Source organism: Plectropomus leopardus, chromosome 6 (genome assembly GCF_008729295.1).
Source record: "Plectropomus leopardus isolate mb chromosome 6, YSFRI_Pleo_2.0, whole genome shotgun sequence".
NCBI classification, from domain to species: Eukaryota; Metazoa; Chordata; class Actinopteri; order Perciformes; family Serranidae; genus Plectropomus; species Plectropomus leopardus.
The window spans coordinates 6,432,876-6,459,294 of NC_056468.1; the positions used below are offsets into that span (position 1 = coordinate 6,432,876).

General features: G+C 40.7%; 1 protein-coding gene across 2 annotated transcripts in view; it reads right to left on the reverse strand.

The window, feature by feature from the left end:
- The window catches only part of atp2a2a (ATPase sarcoplasmic/endoplasmic reticulum Ca2+ transporting 2a), a 32,844-nt gene extending 8,948 nt beyond the window's left edge, over positions 1 to 23,896 (reverse strand). For both annotated transcript variants that reach the window (XM_042488854.1, XM_042488853.1), the window contains exons 1-10: positions 23,382 to 23,896; positions 21,821 to 21,838; positions 21,644 to 21,726; positions 18,451 to 18,555; positions 16,172 to 16,310; positions 5,376 to 5,456; positions 3,569 to 3,654; positions 2,938 to 3,402; positions 558 to 646; positions 277 to 379 (exon numbers count right to left, since the gene is read on the reverse strand). In XM_042488854.1, coding sequence (XP_042344788.1) covers positions 277 to 379; positions 558 to 646; positions 2,938 to 3,402; positions 3,569 to 3,654; positions 5,376 to 5,456; positions 16,172 to 16,310; positions 18,451 to 18,555; positions 21,644 to 21,726; positions 21,821 to 21,838; positions 23,382 to 23,499 — 1,287 coding nt within the window. In that variant the 5' untranslated portion in view covers positions 23,500 to 23,896. The remainder of the gene's footprint in view (positions 1 to 276; positions 380 to 557; positions 647 to 2,937; positions 3,403 to 3,568; positions 3,655 to 5,375; positions 5,457 to 16,171; positions 16,311 to 18,450; positions 18,556 to 21,643; positions 21,727 to 21,820; positions 21,839 to 23,381) is intronic.
- Between the last annotated feature and the right edge of the window lie 2,523 nt (positions 23,897 to 26,419).

Genomic DNA, 26,419 nt, shown 5'->3' on the forward strand with positions numbered 1-26,419 from the left:
TTTATTGAAGTAAAAGGTACTTCATCCCCTTATCCACACTGACAAAATATACCACAAAAAGGCCTCCCAAAACGCCCTTCTCTCTTGTCAATTTGTTTTTAATCCAATGTTCATGTGTCAGGGTGCAAATTGGTAGCATTGCCTATTTGCACCTCAAATTAATCTCCTGAAGCTGCCCTGCACATGATGGATGTGCATTTGGATGCATATGTGTATATGCAGCTATGTTGATATATGACGTTATTATATAAAGTGATTTGCAGGCAGGGTTCAGACCTCGTTGAAGTCCAGAGAGGAGTCATTACACAGGGCACAGATGGTAGCCAGTTCAACCAGGGCATCATACTGGGAAGGTCTCACTGATTTACCATCCTGGAACCTGAAGGAAAGTAGAGTATTAACCTGTTTGTGTACAGAACATGTTAAAAATAAGAATCTTCTCTATTGTTGCATTTAAATAGCTATCTTTAACCTCATACACTCCATTATAGCTACAATCCTCTACATGAGCTTTCAGTTAGATCTGCCTGTTATGTAGTCAGCTGTGAAGTACTCACACTTCTCCCTCAGGTGCGTACGTAGAACCTGAGATGGTGAACTCTGACAGAGAGCAGCTGTCAGCTTCAGCTTTGTCGATGACGAACATCTGGAGAACAAGAGAGCAGGTGGGACAAGAACAAATATGAGTTTTTCGTGTGATCGTGTCAGTGTTTGATTCATTTCTTTCCTGACACAGCAGGTGGCAGCAGAAACCACAGAAATCCCAGGCGGCCCTGCGGAGTGAGGGCTCATTTAGACAGAAGATGAGCCTGCAGTGTTACAGAGTGTCTCTGTGAGGGCCAGGCTGGGTGGCCAACTGCCTAATGTGAGAAAAGGGTGTTTAGTTTCTCTCCATAAGTAAACACAAGAGGCTGCCAAGGAGAAAGTTAAGAGGGACGCTGTGCCCAAAAGGAAGAAGCCGCAGTGCCAGGCCTGCTCCCGAAGGATGCTTTCATTCTCTCTCTCTCTCTCTCTCACACACACGCACAGTCTTGTTTCCATCACTACAGAGGACATTACAGTGACTTAATTTCCTGGAGACTTACCCTTACCCTAAACATAAATACTTTGTTATCCAATCCTAATCCTGTCCAAATGCTCCTGTCTTACCAAAATTAGTGTGTATATGCAGGTTTTTTTCATAAAGGAAACCCCTCTAAATAGTTGACAAACTCCTTTACCAGTGCCAGTAGTCAAGTATGACTTTGTCTTTTTTTCTGGTGTGTCACAATCGCACCAGAGAACAGGATTAGTTAACAGTAGAAAGCAGCATGGAGGCCTGTGAAAATGTGACAGTGGTTACTTCTTATATCTGTTGCTCATTCAGTCTCTCTTTCAAACACAGCGTTGACAAGTTTGGAAAGATGTTTGAGTGCTTCTTGGACAGATAAAGATAGAATTTGAGGCTGCGATGACTAAGAGTTGCAGAAGTTATCGATGGTCACACTGGAATAGAGCCAAAAATTAGTGTGTCAACTGGGGTGTCATGTTTCCATCACTGCTGATCGGACCTGGAGCTGATAAATACTGTGACTACTGCATTATTTGAGTCATTTGTCCCAGCAACATATGTAACTTATATGTAACCTAAAGCCTTAAATGTAACTTTTCCCACTGAAGACAAAATTCCAGACGTTAGTGGGGTTTTTTCTGTACAATGGGAAATGGGTTTAAGTCTTAGATCTAAAATGTTTTAAGTTAAATGATGAGTTTTCTGTGACTGTGACTGTGTAAACAGATCTGTGTCCCCACAACATAATACACGGAATACATGTATACATACACACACATGCACACTCACCAATGTCAAATCCCGTTGCTGTTTTTTTTTTTCTCGGATGATAACTGCAATGGGCATTCAATTTGACTTATTTCATTAAAAAAAAAGCTTTCAAGATTAACAATAGCCAATCAAAAACATTCAATACTAACTTAGGTTGTCCACCCTACCTGACCCAATCCCTTCCAAGAAGTAAAACACTGTATAAGAAAAGAAATCATGGTACAATTGTGTGCAGGTTTTCATTCATTTAGCCATTAGCACACGTTGCAATAATTCATTCATAAAATGTTGCATGTGCCATTTATGTATCTGTGAAATAGAAAAATACATTCCTTATCTAAAATTCCTGAAAGTTTTTTTTCTTTTTGTTACAAGAGTCAACAAGCACAACCCTTTAGACGGTTTGGTCTGCATGTCCTGAGAGCAAATGTTTTCTCTTTTCAGTAGTTTCATCGATGGCTCTCTGTGAATAACCATAAATCTCTGAAAACAGCAGTAATTGCACCATCACAAGGCTATTTAATCAAAGCCAGTACAACATGTGGCCCAAACAAAACAGAAGCCTAAACAACTGTTTGATAAAAAACTGTAAATTAATGCCACAAATCTAATTCAGGCTTTGCCAAACTTCTGAGAAAGCACTGAACGGGCATCCAAGGGGGATTAAACTTTAATAAATGCTGAAATGCCTTAATGTGGGGCCAAGCACTGCTGGGGTGCCACTCACTGACACAGAGAGAAAAAGGAACTACAGGCTGGCTGCTTTGCAGCTTGGTGACGCAAGGTCAGTTATGCAACAGCAGCACTGCAAGTCATCCAACAGCTCAATGTAGATTAGAGGAGCGGCGGTATCTTGCCTTCTCGTTAAATAACCTGAATACCTGATCACAAGGAACACTCCACGCGCTCTGTTTGCACAGACTGCATTAGCATTTTAGCTGACAAATGTATTGAAAGTGACTTACGCAGTCACAGTTTCTCCAACTGCTGTCATCTTATTCAAACACCAGCAGGGACAACAAAGATGACAAAGCACAGACGACCAAACTGCTCAGCAATGCACCAAGACAGAGTGTGTGTGTGTGTGTGTGTGTATGTGTGTGAGGGAGACTCACTCTGCAGACAGACATCTGGTTGGTGGTCAGGGTTCCTGTCTTGTCGGAGCAGATGACAGAGGTGCAGCCCAGGGTCTCCACGGATGGCAGGCTGCGGACAATGGCGTTCTTTTTGGCCATGCGGCGAGTGCCCAGGGCCAGGCAGGTGGTGATGACAGCAGGAAGACCCTCAGGGATGGCGGCAACAGCCAGCGCCACGGCAATCTTGAAGTAGTAGACTGCCCCGCGGATCCAGGAGCCTCCATGGACAGGGTCATTAAAGTGGCCGATGTTGATGATCCACACGGCGATGCAGATAAGGGAGATGACCTTTGACAGCTGCTCGCCAAACTCATCCAGCTTCTGCTGCAGGGGCGTCTTCTCCTGCTCCGTGGCTGCCATCTCGTCTCGTATCTTGCCGATCTCTGTGTTAACACCGGAGGCCACGACCACACCCACGGCCTTCCCAGCTGCGATGTTGGTACCCTGAAATAACAACACACATACATGTCTGAGCACATCTGATTACATCTCACACATCTTGAAATTACAACAGGAGCGGGTTTTTCCAGGAAGTTAAAAGAAACTAAACAAACAAGAAGTGGAAGGACATCAACAGGATGTGTGATAACTTTTGCAGATTCAAGCTTACAGAGAAAAGCATGTTCTTCTTGTCCTGATTGACAGCACGGGGGTCGGGCACGGGGTCGGTGTGTTTGATGACGGAGACAGATTCACCTACAAAGACAACAGAAGACAGCAGGTGAAATCAGTTTGCATGTGTCTCTGCAGATGATCTTGGGGAACAAAGCACCGCCAATTATCTTGACAGAGAGAGATCTATGGAGCTGATCATTCATGCTGCCTCACTGATCTTTCATATCCTCATGAATGTTTCAATTCAGAGGCAAACATGTTAATTGGAAAGTGTCATGATACACCTCTGGGCTCATTCAGCTGCCAGCTCAAACCATCTTTATTTTTGACTTTCATACAGCTATTCTGGTTCTTCAAACACAGCTGGAGAATTGATCCATTGATCTTGGATTACGTGGGATAACTTTGTGCTATAATTTTGAAAAAAAAAAGGGAGCATCAGTGTAGAGTCTGAAGTTGATTTAAAGCTGGGGAATGCACTGTGCCAGGAGTGCAGCCAAAGCTCAATTTTCATTTTAGTACAGACACGGACATATATGTGAAAACAATTTCAAGGTATATAGTACTTTAAACTGTAGTTGGGAAATTTTATAAAGTATTACAGTTTTCAAATTTGCTGACATTGTTACTATATCCAAAGAGAACTACATGAGATGGACAATATGTGAAAAATCATATTCCTCTTTCTTCTTTATAGCCTGCAGCACTAGCCTTGCTGCATGTGAATGAAAACAACCAATCAGAGCCAAAGACTCTATAACACAGCTGTCAATCACTGCCCGGGAACTGTAGTCAAAGTATCAAACTAGGTAGCGCTGATCAAGTATGAATAAAGATTCTGTTTCTGCATTGCCTATTTCTTGCCTTAGATATTTTCATAAATGTATTTTAGCGTACTGTTAAGCTGTAAAATAAGAAAGTTTGCTCCTGCAGGTGGGAGATGCTTGTTTTATGCTTGACTGTTTTCAAAATGGTGGCCAGGTCACAAACATTCTCATTTTATAGCTAAACCGTACACTAAAATCTGTTTCTGAAAACATTTGAGGTGAGAAACAGTCGATGCAATAACAGAATCTTGATTCATATTTGATCAGCGCTGCCAAGTTTGACAGTTTGAACACAGTTCACAGGCCGTGATGGACATGATTGACAGCTGTGTGGATTCTGGTGAATACCATTAGAAGCAAATAACTGATTATGTCTCCTGTGCTTCAAAAGTTATTTTCATAAAAGTCACAGACTGTGTCTATACCTGTCAGGACTTGGTGGTGATATTTAAGGCTTTGTATGAAAACAATGAGCAACCTCACTTGTCCATTACATTAAATAAGAGAGATTCAAATTTTTACCTTCAACCCTGTGTGACTTTCTTTTTATTACTGAATAATTAGCATGTAATCAAAGATTTAAATGTTTGAAGGGAAATATAGAATGGCACAGCCTTGAACATATGAGAGGAAAAAAAGTATTAAAAGATAACAAAATTATAAGCAATATGTTGTGTTTCAGCTTTCCTATGTGTAAAAGTATAAAATAAACATGACCAAAAAAGAAGGGGAAAGTTAGACTTGCTTAGTCAGTAAGTCATGACCAAAGAAATACCAACATATGTGCACTCCTCAGCCAAGCTATTTTATAGATGTAAAATGAACATGTCACAGTTGTAAAGCAAACTAATCAACAAAATGTTGAGGTTTAACAAGAAAATAACATCTTAACAATCAATTCAACAAGACCCAAGTTATCAGGGGAAAGAGAGAAATCATGTGTTGGCTGTGATGTCATCAGCAGACATGTCTTACCGGTCAGAATGGACTGGTCTACCCTCAGAGTTGTTGATTTGATGGAACAGATACGGATGTCAGCAGGCACCTTGTCTCCAACTGTAACAAAACAGAGCCGCAAATAGAGAAAGCATACAAACAAAAGCATGAGGAGCATCAACACACAGAAAAATCTATTAGAAATAGAAAGCTCATGTTAATAACAACAACCAGAATAAACAGTTAAATTGTCATAACATTATATAACACTGAAGGTTTGATTTCCACCGAGTCTACCTGTTCACTCCTGGTACAATGCTGTTTGTGTGTGTACAGACTAAATGAAGATTTAACAGATGAGATGTTGTCTGTTTTCTGCAGGCAGTAACTTAGCATTGGTGTAAACTAAACTGATGAAGCACAGCTCATTACAGGGAGGTTGCTGTGCCACACAGCAGCAGAGCAGTGTTGCCATCGCTGCAGGGAAAGAGAAGGAGAGAGCCAAAGAAAGAGGAGGAAATGAAGGACCTGTGAGCCATAAAAGGCCTGTCTCAAAGGAAAAGGCCAATTTGGGTACATCGGAATTGCAGTGACCCAATTCAACTTCCTAATGGTACATAAAGGCAATGGAAACTGGAGAAATGGCTCAGGCTATGGCACAGTTCCATGGATGTAGTCTACATATAGGCCCTACTTTGTTAAAAATCCAAATTGTGTCAGATTTTTACAAAAGGCAACAGAGAACATATTATCATCAGAATCCAGGAACACACTCCAGCCTGCCAGTAGCTCAGTAAACTTGTTTTTTTCAAAGTTGCTAAAAAGACTGATTTAATTAAAATTGTCATTTTTAAGTTGCAACAACTTCATAAAATTAAGTAAGTATAACTTGATTTTAAGTAAACTTAACAATTTGATATAAGGTAAACATACATATAGACTTGTTATACTGACTTACTTTTTTCAAGGCCATCTGCTTCCTAGATTTTTTTTTAAAGTAAAATCAGCTGTTCAAAATTGTCAATGTAGCCCAAACTCTTGCATAGAAAAAATACAAAGATTTTATAAAATGTACCAGTGTCCAGATTCCCATTTGAGGGAGACACGTACTGTAATCCAAAACCCTCTATGCCCTTGAGGAGGATAAAATAGCAATGGGAACAACAATGCATGCAGCCAAAAGTGGGGAAAGCATTTCATGACATACTTTAATATGCTGATCAGGTTTAAATGTGGCCGTATAATGGCAGCTGTTTCCTCCTCATTGCCACAGCAAAGGAGGAGAGACAAGGGGACAAAGACTGGGGCCAAACTCTAGTGCATCACCTTGGAGAGACACTCATGCTTCATGAGTGTTGACTCGAAGCTGGATGATCTTCAACTCATTAGATGTCCTGACAGCTGTGCCAGGACCTCTGGTCTGTCAGCAGGTATTGGCCAGTCAAGACAGACATTGACAGCTTTTCTGAGAAGGACTAGGTTGCATCTTTAAACCATCTGAATCTGGAACGACGGGCGCCATGGAAGCTTCACTTCTGAGAAGATCATGCAACCCGGCTCACAGGCTGAACAATGCAGGCTTGGGGGTCACAGTTTCCCCTGGGATTTTTCCAGCCGCGGTGCTGAAGTGTGTGAGTTCTATTTTGTGCTGCCGGAGGATATTTAGCGCATCCACTGACACAAGACAGGCTTTACATACATATTTGTGACTAATTACATTTTCCAAAAAACATTCAATTCACATTATTGCTCTCACATTTCTTGCAAAAACAACTGATGACTGAACACAGATACAAGTTACCGACATAAAATTGTATCCAAGTAGTTCAAGAGGACAGGATTTCCCACACATTCATGTATTTAAAACAACTGCCACCACAAATAGATTTTTGGAGTGGCATCGTTCCTTAGGAGTGCTATAGGAATAAATACACCGTTTAGTTATTTGTAGCACAATTGGGTCAGAGACAGAGCAGCAAAACATCAGGCTCATTGAAAATGAAACTGAACAGTTCATTCTGCTGGGGCTAAAAGCTAACATTCACTTGCAGCAGCTGCTCCTCTCATTCATAGATCTGATTGGCTGTGAAAGAATTGACAAATCAATTATTCACCCCCCAAACTGTAGGAGAAAAAAAAAGATTTATGGAAAGCTCCGCTAGCGCTGCGTTCACAGACATTCTGAATTTAGAGAGGAGCCATAGAATGATACAAGGGGACACAAACAAAATGACTCAGGACAGTCAGGATCCCCCAAGACCAAAAACTGCTACAAAAGCCCCCGGTTTCCCCAAATCAACCCTGCATTTCCAGTTGCAGATACAAAACCAATCCTGAAGAAATGCAGATGAGCGAAAGCTGGTATACATAATCCATGTATCTCAGTCTCTACAGAGGCATTCAGTGTAACGTGTGTGGTGGGGAAGAGACAGAGAGAGAGAGAGAGAGAGAGAGAGAGAGAGAGAGAGAGAGAGAGAGAGAGAGAGAGAGAGAGAGAGAGAGAGAGAGAGAGAGAGAGAGAGAGAGACAATGTAACTGCAGTCGAGACAGGCAGGTCAGCTGGATGTCAGGTTAGCCGTAAACCATGAATGTAACAATGAATGTTCAATGTGCACTATAGTTTGTTAGAACTGGCAGACCAGTGACGCTATTTTAGGCTTAAAGAAATGATCTCCAGTGTCATCCAAGCTCTTCTAACTGGCCTTCAGACTATTTAGAACAAATATCAGCCCATAACAACTGGTGGCCAATCGATCAGAGACCCTAATCTTGGGATGTTTAATTATATAATCCTGAGGGAAACACTGTCAGTTCAACAGCACTCGACTTCCTGGTGGTATGGATCAATAATGCCGCTGCTTTAACAGAGGAACCCATTTCACAGCAACACTTTTTAGGCTTCGGTGGTATCAGGGTATAACGGTATACCAGGGTATTTAGAAATCCTGAAGGTATGTTTTTCGATATGGTCATGAATATAGGTGCTCCTCTTTCTATTAAAATCATTGTACGTATTGCACAGCTCTACTGGTGGAACAGGCAGCTGAGTTGAAAGACAGCGAAAGGCCACAACACAGAGTGGTGGAGGGATAAGTTACAGACTGTAAACGGCTGGTGTCCAGCTACGGCAGAGAGACTGTGGGAATGACGGCATGTTTTTTTGCATCTAACTTGATGAATAAAGGATTTATTTTGACCAAACCAGAGCTGGCGATCATTGGAACAGTGGACTTACTAACTAGATTACTAACAAGTAACCAAGATGGTTTGGTTGAGTTTTATTTTGTTTCAGTGGAGTATGAATGAAGTGTGCAGTTAAGCCTCATTAGTGACAGAGAGAAAGTTGAAGGCAAAATATGTCGTATTTTTCTGTTTAATAAGGAAAATAGGTTTGAGACTTTACTTTTCTTAACATCTTGTTGGTTTCTATCATGTATTTATTAGTCTGAAAAGCTGAAGGTAAGTAGTGCATTTGCTGTCCAGTGAGGTGTTAGCACTGCACACTTAAACCGTCATATACCATATACCAAAGTGAAATTTCAGCAGGGTACGAAGGTATGAAAAATGAGATATCGCTCAAGCCTACAACACTTTTAACTTTCTTAAGAAAATTAATCCCATCCCTAGAAGAGATGAAAAGGAATATATTTAGTTGTGTCACAGGAAGTTAAACATGAAATGTTCCCCTTAAAAGCCAAAAAGCTTTACAATGACATCCTAGATGGTTGTGTAACACTTCCTTTACTACTTCCTGATACTGACAACTTCTGAGAAAGTGCTGAGACACATGGCTGATGGGATAGGCTTTTAACAATGGAGCTTGCTAATGTAGTAATACATCATACAAAGAGATCAGTGAGTGTTGAGGCTGTGACACTGTGACACACTGGAATTGTCCCGAGGCTGTTATGCTGCAGACCTGCTCAGATGAAGTGTGTATATATCATCTGTCCCTTTGTGTCAACATCCTACTCGGTGGCAGTCCAAGCATCTTCTCAGGCATGACCACATTTTCACCTTTGAGCTTGCCAAGGGGCCATAGAGTCCACAAATTTCAGAGTGGTAAAAGCTATGACCTGGTGATACATTGCACCCAATGTGACTCCCAGAGGTGCCTTTTCCATAGCAGGCGAGGCACCGACTGAACCGAACCGGTTTGCTGTGACTGGCACCTGCCTCTGCCGTGTGTTAGGGGAGAGCATGTTGTTCGGCAAGCCAGCCCTCCTCAGGGCCAGCCAGGAGGCCACATGTGCTGATGGCAGCTGAACAAAAGGCTGACCTCCTGTAACGTTGAGTGGGCCGTGTCAGAATCGTCAACAAGTGAAGCTTCCTGCAGCTTTCCAACACAGCGCTTACTAATCAACTCAAAAGCCACATTTACATGTGCACAATACACATGCAAATCTTAAAACAGTCAATAACAGTAGAATACTAACTTTTCATTCCTTATTCTCAGGTATACTAGAGAGCAGAGCCTGATATATCTATTGTTTGACCGATAAAATCGGTATCAGTGTATATGCTGTCCAATATACTCCACTATGAAAAGTTTATTGTTTTATTTTTACATTATATAATACAGAAAAAGACGCTTGGGATCTTTAAAATGATTAAATCCCGATCGACATTGGTTTTCTTCACTAGCATTTCAGCTTCTTCATGGTTTTGATTTCTTTCAAAAACATGGGGAAATAAAACAACATAATGTCAGGAAATGTCTTGCAAAATGAAAAAAATATAGTGAAAGGTGACAAGGAAATTATCTGAAAATTAGCTGGGTGGGATTATTAGATAAAAAAATGGGGGGAAATGAACAGAAAAAAAGGATTCCACAATTAGCTTTAATATATATTTAAAATTATGTTACAGAAATCTTTTAGTACTTTTTTGAGCACTTATTTGCTCACTTTCACGTGATTTTCTTGTAACTTTTATCAAATTTCTTGCTATTTTGCTGTTTTTTGCGCCATTTCTTGTTATCTTGCTTGTCGCCCTTCAATGTTTTTTTAAAGAAATCAAGCCAAGCTATATTTGAGAAATAACAGCAAAAAAATGTGGTTTTGAATATATGTATATATATATATACTGTATATTTAATATCAGCCAATATATCAACTTTTTTTGGCATTTTAATATCAGTATTGGCATCAGCCCAAAAAAATCCAGTACCAGTCTGGCTCTACTAGAGAGGCTATGTTACCATGACTCAGCACAACCAATGGAAGGAAATAAAATTGTTAATCTTTTTTCCCCACATGTTCTGTTGGGTCCAATTTTAACTTAACTGTACTTGTAACTGTATTATAGGTACATTTTGGTGAGCACGTAGTATAGGTGGATACTGCATAAACCATTCAGGGCAGGAATCTCCCTTCTTTTGCGTCCTCAACACTGTGTTAACACAAGGTAAAAGTCACAACTGAGTTTAACTGTTTTATCAGCAAACAACAGCAGAGTAAATAAGGTTCAGTTAACAGTTGGAGAGGAGAGCCAAACCAATATTTACCAACAACTGACTGTTTTTTTCTTTTGACTGCCTGCTATGATGTCATTGATTCAAACACGTGTCAGCCGACTTTGGATCTGATCCTAACCTATGACCTCACTTATATAAGCACTATCTCTGCACCATCTCCCTCAGATTTCTGCTTTGCCTTTGTCTGTTATGAATCTTAAGCAGCAGCCGAGCCTCCACAGAGCATGCAACTGTTTCTGTTGTCATAGTAACAAACCTCGTCCCAGGACTGGGAGCAGTTTTAGTGCTCCCCTCCTGTCAAAAAAAGGGGTTTCAGTAGGGCCTGGCAGAAATTACATGTACACTAACTATGAAACAATGAATTCCGAATTTATATCTTTATCGATTTGTAAAAGGTGTTCACCACCGCCCACACATACAGTGTAGGCTGCAAACAAATGGAGGATACAAGGATCTGAACTTTGGATGTTTGACGTACTGCTGTTGTAGTTACAAAGAAAAACATATTTTGAAAGAGGAGAGGCATTCAGAAAAAGCAGACTGAATGTAAGATATAAAATCTAACGTGTCCTTGTAGCCATTCAAGACACTAAAATGTTCAAACAGCGATCAGTTTAAGTATAGATTTTAATATGTTGACAGAGGGTCAGGCTTTTACATTCTGTTCATGTCTTCAGGTTAACACAGTCAGTCATGGCCCCTCATTAAATCCTTACAGAGGGTTAAAGTCTGACCTCTCACTGCCCCATCTATACCCTGACAGCATAGCATGGATTCCCAGCAGTCAGTGCAGTATGACTTAGGGTTAACAAGGCTGGTACAGAGGGCTAAAGAGTTGACAATCTGTATAAAACTAGAAGCCAGCTTTAATACCATTATAAGAAGCTTCATGCACTGGTAACACCAAACATTTTGGTCCCACATATAGTTCATGCAGATTGAAGCTTGCATGCAAACAACCAGCAGTTTGGCTGGAATAAAAACTTTTGTGCCCTTCTGCAGGACTTCACTACAAATAAGGTTTTTGCATTTCTAAAGCCTGCTCCCCTGGTCGGCAAGATGAGACCGTTTCTCTCAGTCTCGCTGACAAGTCATGATCCTTTGCCAAAAAGCAGTCCCTCTGTGACGATGGATGCTTGCCAGACCACATTAAATGCCACATACTATCCATGGTGTCTGGAATCTTAGCGGAGGGTGCATGTGCTGATGGGCAGGGTTGCTGTGCATTGAGCATGGTGGGGTGGGACGGTTATCCACAAAGCGCTTCCCTATAAGGTCATCTCTCTCAAGCACAATAGGAGCAGATCAGAGACCCCCCCCCCCATACTGCCCTCCCTCCTACAAGAGCCCCCGTCACAACCAGACTCCACAACTTCACAGGGAGCAGAGAACAAACCCACTGAGTTCTGCTGCTCTGAGAAAAGGCCAACATCCAAATCTGCAAGCCTTCAACACCACAGTGTAAACTGGCAGCACACAGAGCGTACTGTGTTATAACAAGGACTTAAGGGAACAGTGTATAGGATTTAGGGGGATCTACTGGCAGAAATGGAATATGATTTACATGATTATGTTTTTATTAAAGAATAATTACCTGAAACTAGGAATCATTGTGTTTTTGTTGGCCCAGAATGAGCCTTTCATATGAGAGTGGGTTCCAGGCCCCCAGGAAGTGCACTGGGCTTTGGAGCAACTTTTCATAGTGGCCAAACAGTGGAAGAACAAGCTCCAGTCATGTGAAGCCATTGGGCCCGAGAAGACTTTTTCCCACCGACTTACATTGGAAAAGACACATCTGTTAATCAGTGGATACATTTATTTGATGTTACAAACCCTATGAAATGACCCACTTCACTACTGGGATTTAATCCATTTGATCCAGTAACTGTAAATCTATAACAGCTGCGAGATTAAACTATTTTATTCCTATTCAAGTTAGCAGAGCAGTAAACCAGAGGTAGCCATCTCAGCTGGTGAAAGTTTCTTGTGCACACAATGGGCCAAATGATTCGGAAGAAACGTCAATCATCTGTGCAATTTTATACTGCAGAAATAGAGCTTTTTTGGTTTCATGTGCCACTGAGTAACTGCCACAGTAATTACTGGGTTTCCGCCTTAAATGCCTTCTCCAGGTCTCTTAATACATCTATAGTGGATCCTCTTTCACAGAGTCTTCAATATTGCACCCCGATCTTTCTACAGTAGCCCAAAATGGACAAACTTAACACAAGCTCTAGAGAAAGCCATTTACTTTTTTTATGTTAGCTGAAGACCATCGTAGGTTGTACTACACCCTGGAGCAGCAACGATAATTTAATAAATCGAATAGTGGTCAACTATTAAATTAAACACCAACTTATCCAATGTTCAACTAATCAGTTTGGAGTAATATTTTAAGAAAAAAAGTCAACAATTTCTGAATCCAGCTTGAGTAAACTTACCCAAACATATCTTTGGGTTGACAGTTGATGATATCACCTTGGGCTTTTGGAGACAACAATAGACATTTTTCATAATTTTCTGACATTATATAGACAACGTTATTTTAGAAAAAAAATCAACAGATTAACCAACAGTGAAAATAATCATTAGTTGTAGTCCTACCACACAATTTGGAAAGGGAGAGGTGAGGGAAGGGGTGTTTAGACCGTACCACTTAATGCCAGTAAATCCTACACACTGCTCCTAAAATCCTCTGGAAAGAGATGGTGAACCCCACTTGTTACTAGCTATCAATTTTAGGGGTTCATTAACTGGAGCATGGGAATCCTTAACCAGAGTAAAAACCTGATTTATCATAACTGATCATATTTACTGGATGATTTTAGAAGCAAAGCTACTCAGGCAAAATCACTGATCTGCATGTCAGAGAGACAATTTCTGGAACAAGTCAGGGGTTAGTTTTGATGTGGCGCTGCATGACTTGGCTGAGCCACATTGTTGAACAAATATTTCATCAACTTGGCCACAACAGCCAGAGGACTACACAGGACAGCAGACTGGACAGAGAAGACCAGCACAGCCGAAAGCAGCCCTCTGAGCTTCAGCCGCTTCAAGATTAGATTTTACAACACTAAACAAAGATGAAACAAAGCATAAAATAATCTAGTTTAGATAGAAGTCTAAGAAATGCACTGAAAAGAATGTTATTTCCATGACATTAAACAAATTTTAGTGAGCTTGTGACTGATGAGCGATGAGGTGTGAGTGGGAGGCGGCGTTCAAACCCACGGCAGCACCCTGACAGAGAGCAGCACAGATTGGCTGCAGGCTATTCTTCTCACGGCTGAGGGGGCCACAGAGGGCTCGTCTCGGTGTCCTCTACCCCGGCTCAGCAGCCAGCCGGCTGGCATCTGCGTCATCCTCCTCTGCATGGCAGAGGTCACTTTGGACTCCAAAGTTTGGAGCTTCAGAAAAATATTATTCAGAAAAAAAGGAGCTGACAGGAACCATTGTAAAAGATATGTGGAGGATTTGGGATGTTGAGCCTCTTCTGAGTGCAAGATAAAACATCCGGTTTTGCTGCCTGCTGGGCTGCATTTCTGAGTAAGCCTCAAGCTGCTGACAACAAAGCCTCCAGCTACCTTCATCGAGAGCAGTTAAATAACCAGGGCTCTAATATGCAAGAGGAGAGCGCATATGACTCACAAGTTTCTCTTTAAATCTGAGCCAAATAATTAGGCTTTCTACCCTCTGCGTCTGCTGCAACACAATCAAAAGAGCATGATAAGGACTGTCGAAATTATATACAGTATGCCGTATAACACTAGAAAAATTATACATTTCAACTCCCAGCGCACTCCGTCTCCATTTGCCCTTGTCAAGGTTACTCAGGAGTCCCACTGAACACTATCCCATGTCACCCACTGTAGCAACGTTCCGCAGAACAGGATGGGAGGGGCGTGCATGGGGTGGGACCAGACACCTGTCATCTTCACGACTGTCACTGCCTCTATAAATACAGCATTCCATAATCTAAATGGCCCATGACGGCTAAAAATAAAACCTACCACTATGCACAGAAAAACTATGCATCACTTCAGTGGCTTAGGGTTAAACACAGTATCAAGATAACGCCAGTGTTTTAAGGACTTCAGCATTCCTCAACACATCCGGCCGTTCATCCCTCTGCCAAACTGTATATATATATGTGTGTGTGTGTGTGTGTGTGCCGTGTGGGGAACAGTACTCTTTAAAATCAAAGCTTAACATCCTGAGGATTTCAGCTGCTGAAATACGCTGACTGGACCTCAGCAGCATGAATCACTCCAGCATTCAGTTCACGTACTGCATGGGGTGGAAACTGTTGTGTTGGGATGAGCTGCGAGGATACAGTAGCAGCGTGGTTACGTGAGTGTGCTCAGACTGGGTGTGTGTGGACAAATACACACACGCTCACGCACACACAGACAGAGTGAAGTGGGCCTTGATCGCATTTGTGCCCATCCCTTTGAGACAATGGGTTAATAAGAGCATCTCAAAATACATCACTCTTGCAGGGTGAGTCACCTCTGCAGTGGCACATGGGGATGGGGGAGGTTTCAACTCAAGCTTGTGCTAAATGTGATCCATGACCATACGTGGACTCATTTGATCTGTCCACAATAGGCTTTACCTGAGGCACAGCCAAACAGCAGCGACAATCTTTCATATTAAAACACCACATCTGTTCTTTAATCTAAAAAAAACACCATATCAAACACTTTCTTAACAGGGAAACAAACAATTCTTGGTGGAAGTCGCAGTGGCGTTAAATTGCCAATTTTCCGTACCAATATTCAAGATTCATGTGATATTCAGATGCTTCTTTTGCGCAAGAGAAGGCAACATATCAAAACCAGCATCTAAACTTTTTCACATTTCCTTCAGCTGATGTTCTATTCTAAGCAACACATATGACAGAAGCAAGGTTGAACCAATGACAAACACAGCAAAAAAGTAGGGATGCATGATAATAACAGCATCTTATCAGTATCAACAAACATTGGTTAAAAAAAGGAATAACGAAATTCGTATAACACGAACGAAATTAGCTAACATGCTGATTTCTGCCAATTTTCTTTTTTAAAGATTTAGCCACTACAATAAATGCTTTTTAATGTAATTACTCCTCGTTTTTCACATTTTTGGAGTGCTTGGATGTCTTTCCTGTTTATCCTGTTGGTGTCCATTTTCCATTAGCACCCAACACAAGTTTTCAACCTACATTTGATAAAAGTACAAAGCAACCTGTCATCTCTCTCTTTTCCTGGGTTGTATTTATATATCAAATATCGGCCAAAAAATCCTATATCCTGCACTCCTACAAAAAAGCTATATCTTTGTCAATATGCACAAGGTCAAGAGCAGGTCAACCTACCAGCAACCTCCACAATGTCACCAGGCACGATGTCTCTGGCTTTGATCCTCTGCACAGTTTTCCTGTCCTGCCGGTACACTTTCCCCATCTCAGGCTCATACTCCTTAAGTGCCTCAATGGCATCCTCAGCATTGCGTTCCTGGTGAGGAGAGAAAGAGATTCAGTGTCAAAGACTTCTGAATTTCCCCGAGATTAACTGATAATATCACATAACCTCATACATGCACAGAATTTCCCTTTGAAGAGGCGCTGACTGTTCTGAGTTGGATGTTTATTTGATCAGCTTTTGGTTGGGGACATTTAGATGTTAAGCATATGAAAACGGGAATATAAATCATTTCATTTTCTGTTTTCCAATTCAATCATTCAGCAGCATCTCCATCTTTCATCAGCAGGAAGAACACATCACTGCCCACACATTGTTTAAATAAATAAATAAGCCTGGCTCATATGTGAGGGATATACAGGAAGACTGGTGATGACAACTGATAGACTGTTCCTTTTCAATAGGAAGCTGTCTTGAGACAAAAATAACTCTGAGTACACAGTGTCAAACTACAGTGTAAGTGAAGGATGAGAAATGTTAAAACCTAAAAATCACAGCAGGCTGATGCACTAGCTACGGTTACATGGGCAATATTTCTTCAACGCCATTTTAACTCTGATTCGATTCCAACTGAACTGTATACATGGATGCTAAATAAAATCATCTAATAACATGTGCTTTTACATGCCCCAAAGCCTTAAATGAGAATATGACTTATTTTGACTTAAGCATAGTAGATCTGCAGAAGAAAAACATTTTGTCCAACCTTTTAGAAAAAACTAAATGCATTCAATACATAAAGTACAGAAGGAGAAGAAGTGCTTATGCTTGTTAATACGATTCAATTCGATTCAAATTTATTCATAAAGGCAATTATGACAAATCACAAATTGTCTCAGAGGGCTTTGTAGCATATTACATCACTATCTTTGGACCCTCACAGTGACTATGGAAAAAATCCCCCAGAACACCCCTTTAACAGGGGAAAGAAACAGTAGCAACCTCAGGAAGAGCGGGTGAGGAGGGATCCCTCTTCCAGCACAAACAGATTTAGAAGTATGCTACATCAATGTAACCCAGACTATTTTGTATAGCCAAAATAACTGATGTCCCTTAATCACCTCACCTGCAAACTACTGATGTTCCCTTAACGTTTCTGCTGCAGGTAGGGATAGACAATTATTATGTCAAGCAACTCCACAGTTCAGCCTGTTGCACAACTTAACATAAAGCTACCGTTTCTTAATCAAAGAATACTCTAATTAACGAGAGCACACGCATAATCACATAGCACTAGCAGAAAATATTGGTTAAATTTGTGAACAATTTTCTTGAAAATCAGGTGGAGGGAGCTTGTAGGAACAGCTGCTGTGGCATATCGTGTGCAGTGCATGCACTCCCTATATTACCAAATGTTACTTGCACGTGGAGAAAACATCGTATCAGGCATTTACATGGTTTCAGGCACTTAAATTATTGAATGGATTATCAAAGATTTACACCACCCCTTTCAACCAGACTAAAAATTCCTTCCGACTGGGGCAAGGTAAGCAAGTCCAATTAAGGTGGATACAATAGACATTTCTATTCCAAATGGTCTGCTACTCTGATTATTTGTGGAATATTAGGTTCTAACTTTAACTGAGTGTCTAAAATAATCTACACTCATGTGAAATATGTGTTAGGTTCACCTTCTCAAGCAATCCAAAAACAAAGGTGTTTCTTTGAGGTCAGAGAAGTGTTGATTCATGATTTTCAACACTGCAGTTCTTGATAATGTTGCGTGGGATTAAACTGCTCTGGATGCATGATCAACTTGATGCAGGATATTAGAAGGCTGTGGTACTGGATTACACTGGATTTAGTGAGATAATGCCAACAACTATTTTTCCAAAATGATACAACCTCAAATATGATTTTTTTTTTTCCTCGAGCCCACCGAAGGCTGGCACTGACAAGCAAAAGCTTTCACTACCAAACTAACTTTAGGTGATGGATTATTTTAAATGCATATCACACGTTTAAATGCTGTCTCATTATCTTAATACGTTATCCTTAGGTGTTTGGTCATACTAGTGAAATCAATAAAGCTCTGTTTTCATTTAGAAAAGCTGGTAACACATACAACTATCTTATAGAAAATTCATCATTGTGCTGCAGAATTTATCTTATTCAAACAGTATGTAATGTGATATAAATAGAGTGACTTCTTAGGGATCTCATTGTGTCTCACCTGCCACACACCGACGATGGCATTGGCTATAAGAATGAGTAAAATTACAAAAGGCTCCACAAAGGCTGTAATAGTTTCTTCTCCCTCCTCAAACCAGGCCAGGACCTGAAATCAGTACAAGAAGCACATGGTTAGTTATCAGATATTCACAGAACAGAAAGGTATAGCTTACAACGATGAGAGTAAGGGGTTAAAGAATCAAGACAGAGCATACGAAGTTGTTCAGGATGGAAAAAATACTGAAGAATCATCTCTCTGATAGACAGAGACATCACAGATTGTGCGTTTAAATGAACTGGACAGGTCTTTATCTCTTAAAAAGAGACTGTGACAGCACTGTTTACTTCCAACAGTGTGAGGGTTTAGCTGTTTGTCAATAGCCAGGAGCTCGACATCAAAGCCAGAGATTGTTAATAGCTGAGGATCCTCCCACACGTTCCTTATAAAAAAACTTCATGTACTTGGGAGAAAATAAAATTACAGAATTGTGCCTGAATACTTCATATCATAGGCTTTTTTCCTGTACTCAAGTTGAAATTTGGAAATATAAGAGCCTCAATCTTCTGAACTTTAATACTGCATTTATTCCATTCAATATGGGCAACAGTTTTGTTTTTTTTTTTATTTTAAACTGCAAATACAGCCCATTTAATCTGAGTAGATGTGTGCCATTAAAAAGACTGTAGCAACTCAGATTTACACAGTTGGGATTGTAGCTAGATATCTGAACATCTAAATGCCAGAAAAAAAGACAATATTCTGACCTGGATTCTCATTTAGTTTGTTGTTCTTGAGAAAATTGTCCTAAAATTACCCTGCGTGTCACAAGGAATTAGTTAATGTCCCATAATGTAATAAAGCAATCAACCTCAGTAAGACCTAAGTATCTGGCTGTGGCAGATGCCAAAGACTTTTTAAATGGCGTTACTCAAATGGCCAGCATAACTCTTAATAGCAGTTTAATACAGAAGCTCAATCGTGCTCTAATGCAAGTCATAACACGACCAAGAGATTTACATTTCCCAGCTGGCCTACATATACGAGAACCATATACATATACGAGGGGTACAACTAACAACCACTTTACTTATGGATTAATCCGACATGGAATTTTTCAAACAATCAATTAGCCATCAGAGAAGAATATAATAATATGCTAAATGATTTGTAGACTTTTAAATATCTAGGGTTTTAAATTGATGACCACTTGTCCTTAACGGTGCATATCCAGTATATTGCTTAAAAACCTGAAGCATTTACTTCAGAAACAAGCCTTTCTTTTTGTTTGGAGTCAAACAGAAATTGGTGCAGTCTACTAACTGTATATCTGCTCTGCTCTGGATTGGCCTGCTCTATTTACATGCCGCCTTTGTCACTGCAATGTCTTTATTTACAAAGCTATAGTTGGTGAAATTCCAACTGACTTATCTTCGCTTTCGAATATGAAACATGGAAATTACAATCGTTGTTTGCAAGACTTTTTGTGTCTCTGTTGTGGCCAAAGTCAGAACTGAACTGGGAAAAAATAGTTTTTAGGTTAACTGCAACTACATGGAGCAATCTGAAGAATGATATTAAGCTTCAAGGCATGGTGACCTTAAATGAGTTTAAAACCATGGTAAAATCTATTGAGCCCAGGCTGTCTGTGTGCAACTCTTTTATCTAGCATTTGATGTTACTCAAATCTGTGTGTTTTATGTAAATTTTATCTGTTGTTGACACTCTGCGTTGCTGCTATTCTTGGCCAGGTCTTTCTTGTAAAAGTGAGCTTTGATCCTGGTTTTAATGAAGGCTAAATAAATAAAAAAAATAATTCTGATCCACCAACAGTACACGATCCAAATATTTTCAGGCTATACTAACATAAGACAGACAAAAGCAGCACTTTTCATTTGGAAAAAATAAAAATAAAAAAAAAGATTTGCATTATTGCTCAATGGGGACTTCAATCAACTCACTGACTGTTTGTTTCAACCCTAACGTAGTATATGCTACTTACAAATATGTACAATGCAGCATCTCATTAAATAATTAATTAAAAAAAAAACAGCAAACCCTTAACTTCTTCTCTTAACCCCCAAATGAATCATGAAAACAGAGCTCATGAAAAGTTGGACTAGTTTTGAAATTTAGTATGGACTAATAATTTTAAAAATAAGCCAACAGTTCATGTTTATTCATTTTAATGTGCTCTCACACTGTTTACATATTAAAGCGTGGGAATGATTTATTTTATGTTGTGGTGGGGGTGTGTGCGCTTGCCCGATAAGAGCCCTCCCACTGAGGGGTGAGGGCCCAAATTTGGTCTTGAGTGGTGCTCTGTTCCCCTGTCAGACAGCAGCCACTGACACCTCTGTATCACCTGACTGGACAGTGCACACTACATACCAACTCTCTCTCTCTCTCTCTCTCTGTCTCTCTGTCTCTCTCACACACACACACACACACACACACAAAGAGGGGGCCTCACTTATCAAAATGTTCTTCAGCCATCTGTTCATTTACAGTGCTTTTTTCCCATAAAACCTTGTGCTTTTCGCTTAAATTTGGCGAGACGAATCATTCAAAAATAAAGAACTTGTTGTACACAAAACCTTTACTTTTCACATGACATCCCAACAATAAAAAGTGCTACTATGTGCAAATGTTCATTTAATTTATCTCCGGAACGGGCTCAGACAATTGCTGATGATGCTATTACATAACGGCGGTCCACTATTAAACATTTATCTGTCTAGTGCTCAAAGTCAGCGGCCCGAGGGAGACCGGGGTAAGTCATTACACAGCAGTCATGCTTGACGACTCAAATGTCTTACTTGGCACGTGGTGATCGCAACTCAATGCTGCTACTGCTGTTGTCACCATTCCTCAGATGGGTGACTAGCCTCCTCAGCTGTTTAGCTCTCTAATATGAGAGCGTAACCCCAGCAGGGTTAAACAAACTGAAGACGTTCACACTTCAGCACTATGCAGTGCATAAATTATACCCTTGCCCTTCAACACATGCAGCTTAATAATAATCCTATGTGCATTTCTGAACGCACATAAACACTCTTTTAGCTTGAGGTGGAAAGGGAAAGCTATTTGTAGGTTAGGTCCCTTAACTTTTGGATTTAAAAGATTCATCAATGCAGCAACCTAAACCAGACACTGTTCCATCCAAGAGTGCAAGAAAATGTTGTGAAATACTTACAAAAGATATACATGCAGCCAGTAGAAGAATTCGAACAAGTAAATCTTCAAACTGTTCAAGGACAAGCTCCCACAAAGATTTTCCTGCAGAGAAGAGAGTTGGTTAAAAAAAAACAATCCATCACAGAAATTTGTTATCACAAATGACAGTAACAATATCAGTGACAGTAACGCTTACCTTCCTCTGCTGGTAACTCTGTGTGTGTGGAGACATGGGAGTCAATCCAGGGACAGCACACGAAATGGATAAAAAAGAAAAAGAGGGTAAGTTGTGTTTTAAGACTTTTTAAAAAAAAAAAAACTGCCAGATGGAGACATGCAGTTCCTGTTTGATGATTGGGAACTGACTCCCACAACAAGAGGTCAATGTGGTCTATGAAACTGACGGGTGCTTCCTTGAGAGTGCCAAGTTTGTTTTGAAATCTCACTAATGTTTTTCACTTCACGTTTTGATGTTTTAGTCATACATACTGAACAAGAGGGGAGACTTTTAATGATGTAGTGAGGTTATGGATCTCTTTGACTGTTGAGGGAACCAATCCAATGGCAAAGTTTAACCCTCTGAAACCTAGACCGACATCAGTTTCCTTGTGCTGCATAGAAATGCCTTTTACAAGCATTTAAACATTTGAAATGTGAGCAAATTGGTACGATTTCTTTGAAAAACTTCAGCAACCTCACATGAAATGTCCTGCCAAATGCAAGAAATAGGTAAAAAAGCGACAAGAAAATGAGCTGAAAATTAGCTTTAAAAAAAGGAGAATCATTAAAAACTCAGGATAAAATATCAAGAAGAACCTATTTATAATTATTCTGATTATTTATTTGAAATTAGGTTACAGAAAAAATATTTCTATGTCTTTATTTTACTCCTGTTTTTGCTCTTAACTTTTTTTGGTGCTAATTTCAGGTAGTTGTCTCATAGTTTTTTACTAATCCCTTGCTAATTGTAGGGTCATTTCTTTCCATGTTTTGAAAAGAAATGAAGCCAGTTACTACAGTTTCAAAGGGTTAATGCCACTTTGCAAGACTCCTACATTCAGGTATCAGGTTTACACTTCTAACAGTGACACATAAGTCCACTTTATCACACAATGGGATAACCCCAATCAATGTAAAGGTCAGATGGATTTAAAGGGGGGATCGTATACCCCCGTGACCTCTCAGGTGATATTAATATAAAACAGCTGTTTAAGCCCTGGAAGAGGAGAGATCAACATTGAAGGATAACGTTACTACAGTGATCCCGTGGCCACTGTTCAAATGCCTGCTGGATCTTCAGGCACATGGGCTGATGTGTTGCAAGTCTGCTTTGAGGAACATATAATACTGTGTTTAACAATGTCACCATATTTTACAAGAACGGTCACAGTGAGGTTATGTGTAACAATGTTATCACAGTCAACACTGCTCTATGATACAATAATGCACACTGATACAATGTACAGTAATGTTACCAACCTTTACAATGGTACAATGCCCTTTATGTAATGATTAATGTGTTACTTTGAAAGAAACGGGAAACCCTCGAGGTCACCAGTGATGACGTCAGCCAAATCACTTTATGGAGCCGGGTAACACCGACCGACCAGCCGGCCGACCGGTGTTGATGACTTTTACCCCAAATACTGAATAGGAGTGTGCTCACACCACCCATGTTACAATGACAAGACATTTTTGAAGCGTGTCTCATTCACAGCAGCGGCATGTGTGGTGGTCTACAGTGTAAATTGTCGTACCGTTTAGGCCCCATTTCTCCTTCTGTCGTTTCACCTCGTCCAGGGAAAGTCCTGTGCTTTCATTGACGCAGAAATAACTGTAAACTTCTTCCACACTCTTCGTGTGAGCGTTCTCCATGTTGGACAGACGGCTCCTTCCCACACGGCTTCACACAAAAACACTTCTGGCTCTATGAAACTGACAACACTTTGAAATGAATAGTTTTTAGCCAACTAAGAGCTGTGCATTAACACTCGGATAGCTATCGTTAGCTGCTGACCAAGGTGCTCTCGTGTCCCCCTGCCCCGGTAAGATTTTCTTTGCGGGGAGAAAAAAAATGATGTTTTTAGCCCAATTCCGCTTCCCTGCCCGGGTGAAGATTACTCAACGCTTCCTCCTATCTCCGAAAATGGTGGAAAAGTGTCTGCAGCAGAGTCCTGTGTTAAGGACTGCATTCACCCGGTCCAGTCCACTGTGCTACAGTGCCGTGCCGTGCCGTGCCTGACCGTGGCGCAGCTCTCTGTGGCTTCACTCGGTGCTGACAGTCTGCTTTTATCAAAGTGCCTCACTGCTGCCCCTCTTCCCTGCGCTGCATGTGGACTCATATCATTGGACGAGCCGTGTCAGCTACGTTCAAACCAGAGGGGGAAACACAGGAAGACCAGCACCAAACAGCACACGGGGATACATATCCGCATATCCCATTCAAACACTGTGGTTTCGGTCGTATGTAAACCAGGAAGCTTGGGTCAATTTGCATTCATTTTAGCGCTTTGTAGAGTGTGCCGCCATTGGCTTCACTGTAGAGGTCTGGGGGCTGCCGATATGACGGTGACTGAAAATAGTGGTATTACTGTTATTTGTGCTTCTACCCCATAACATATTAAATTAAAGGGGGACTACAGCTATTTTCAAATTTCATTCATGTTACTCATATGGTGTGAGACACTACAAAAAAAAAGTAAATATTAAAATCTCTTCCAAATCCAAGAACAAGAGTGATAAAACTCAAATTTGTGATGTCATGGGGTTGTAAGTCTGGAGCTGCTCCATCCATAATAACCGCATTTAGACTGAATATCACGCCATTGTACCATCTCACCGTTCTCTATAAAACGTCCATCTCGGAGAGGGGTGACAGAGTGGTCTCTCCTCTGAGCTGTGAACGGGGGTACAGCACAGCAGATAAGCTCCCCAAATTGAGAAAATTGTGCACTTTTTGAGAAAAGCATGACATCTCTAACATAGTTAGGGCATACCATAATGTTTATTTTCAGATGTGGAGGGAAGTCAGATTTGACCTCTGAGGACCGTGAGAGGTCAAATCCAAGATGGCCACCAGTCATTGCCATCTGATGTTCAAACATGTTTAATTTTATAACCAAACAGTGTAAAAAAAATAATTGAGGTGTCATTTCCAACGATATTGGGGATGGCCATTCATTTGGTGACACTTGTGTTGTGGCCATTGGGTGGCATGGGAATGGCAAGAAGAAGAACAGCGGCCATAAATGTCCACAAACTGGGAAAACAATGAGATTCAGGAGCTCCTTACCCTCTAAGCAGAGGGCAAGATCAGCTGTCATATAACAGAGAAGGTAAATGATTGTGATTCACGTGTTATGCCTTTGTTATTGTTTAGAAAGCACAGCCAACGCATATATTATTTGTCATGCTAGAGGTGGATGTTTGTGTGTTAAACATAATGCCCATTATACCTCCTTTGATTGTGGGATGCCAGGATGCAGTGTATAATCACACTGAAGTGGAATGATGCCGCCATTATTTGGTTCTGTGTGAAAATGCAAAGGAGGCATGAAAAGAGGACGTCATAGCAGCCCCAAGGCGCGACCTCTGATTAAAGACAGCTATTGTCTACGGAGCAGCTCCAGACTAAGTACTTAAAGACTTCTGAAGTTTGAGACTTACTCCCTGGTTTTGGCTTTGAAAGATACCAGGGTTGGAAACTGGCACCAGCCACCAGCCAAATGCTGGTAAAATATGCAAGTGGCTGCTAAATTTGCTTCACTAACCAGCAACAAAAACAATGGTAATTTATTGAGCTGCTGGTAGTCACAGTGACACATGGACAAAAAAAATGTATTTCCAAACCTAGAGAAACTAGCTCATGTTCAAAAATATTGATTGAACTTCCTTCGCATTTATATTAATATAAATTTAGGTGGTGTTCCCCTTTAAAAGACACAACATAGTATGGATACTGAATGGTATTCTTTTCAGCCTTGCTTATGTAAAAAAGGCTTGGCTTCATTCATGTTACATTTCAAGAAAAAAACACTTTTGCTATGCTGGTGTTGCAAGCTGAAAAAGTACAGTGTACTCCACCAAGTTCAGTATAACCTGCTTGTGTAGATTCACAGACTAGTTTACAAATTCCCTCAGACTACAGGCATCCCATTACACAGGCCCCATGTCTTGTTTTATTACTACCTAATTTGCACTTGCTTTGGGGCCTGTGTTTGCCTTCAGCAAGAATGAGTTCATGCTCAGAATAGAGAACCAAAAGACTGGCCCTAGATCAGTGTCTCAGGCATGTCACGGAGAGTTTGACAATGGATTTACAGTGACTAAGGACAAAAAAACTGAGAAACATTTTAAAACAAACCTTAAGATCACATCAGAAAGTCTCCTCTGCCAGGCACAACCAATAAACCTAACTAACTTCATCTGCGTAACAACTGTAAAGGCAGCCAATTTGCTACAGAGGTGTGGGGGCACTAGGTCAACCCCCGGCCCCCCATCGTGTTCTTTCGGGGGGTATCAATGTCACATGTTTTACGGGACTGCCGTGCATCATCTGTTAACACGTCTTAATAGGACCCCAAGAAGCACAAGGTGCTGTAACAATAATAACATGGCACTACCCAGTTTGACATCAAGCTGCCTTTGACAATGCACACTTGATCCGCTTGGCACAAGAGCCACTAACACAGGCTGTCAACGAGCAGATTAAGTTTCTGTGGGAGGGAGGCTGGGATCCTGAAACATCCATGAAGACATTTGTTGGGAACAACATGAGGCACTCAAACCACAGTCT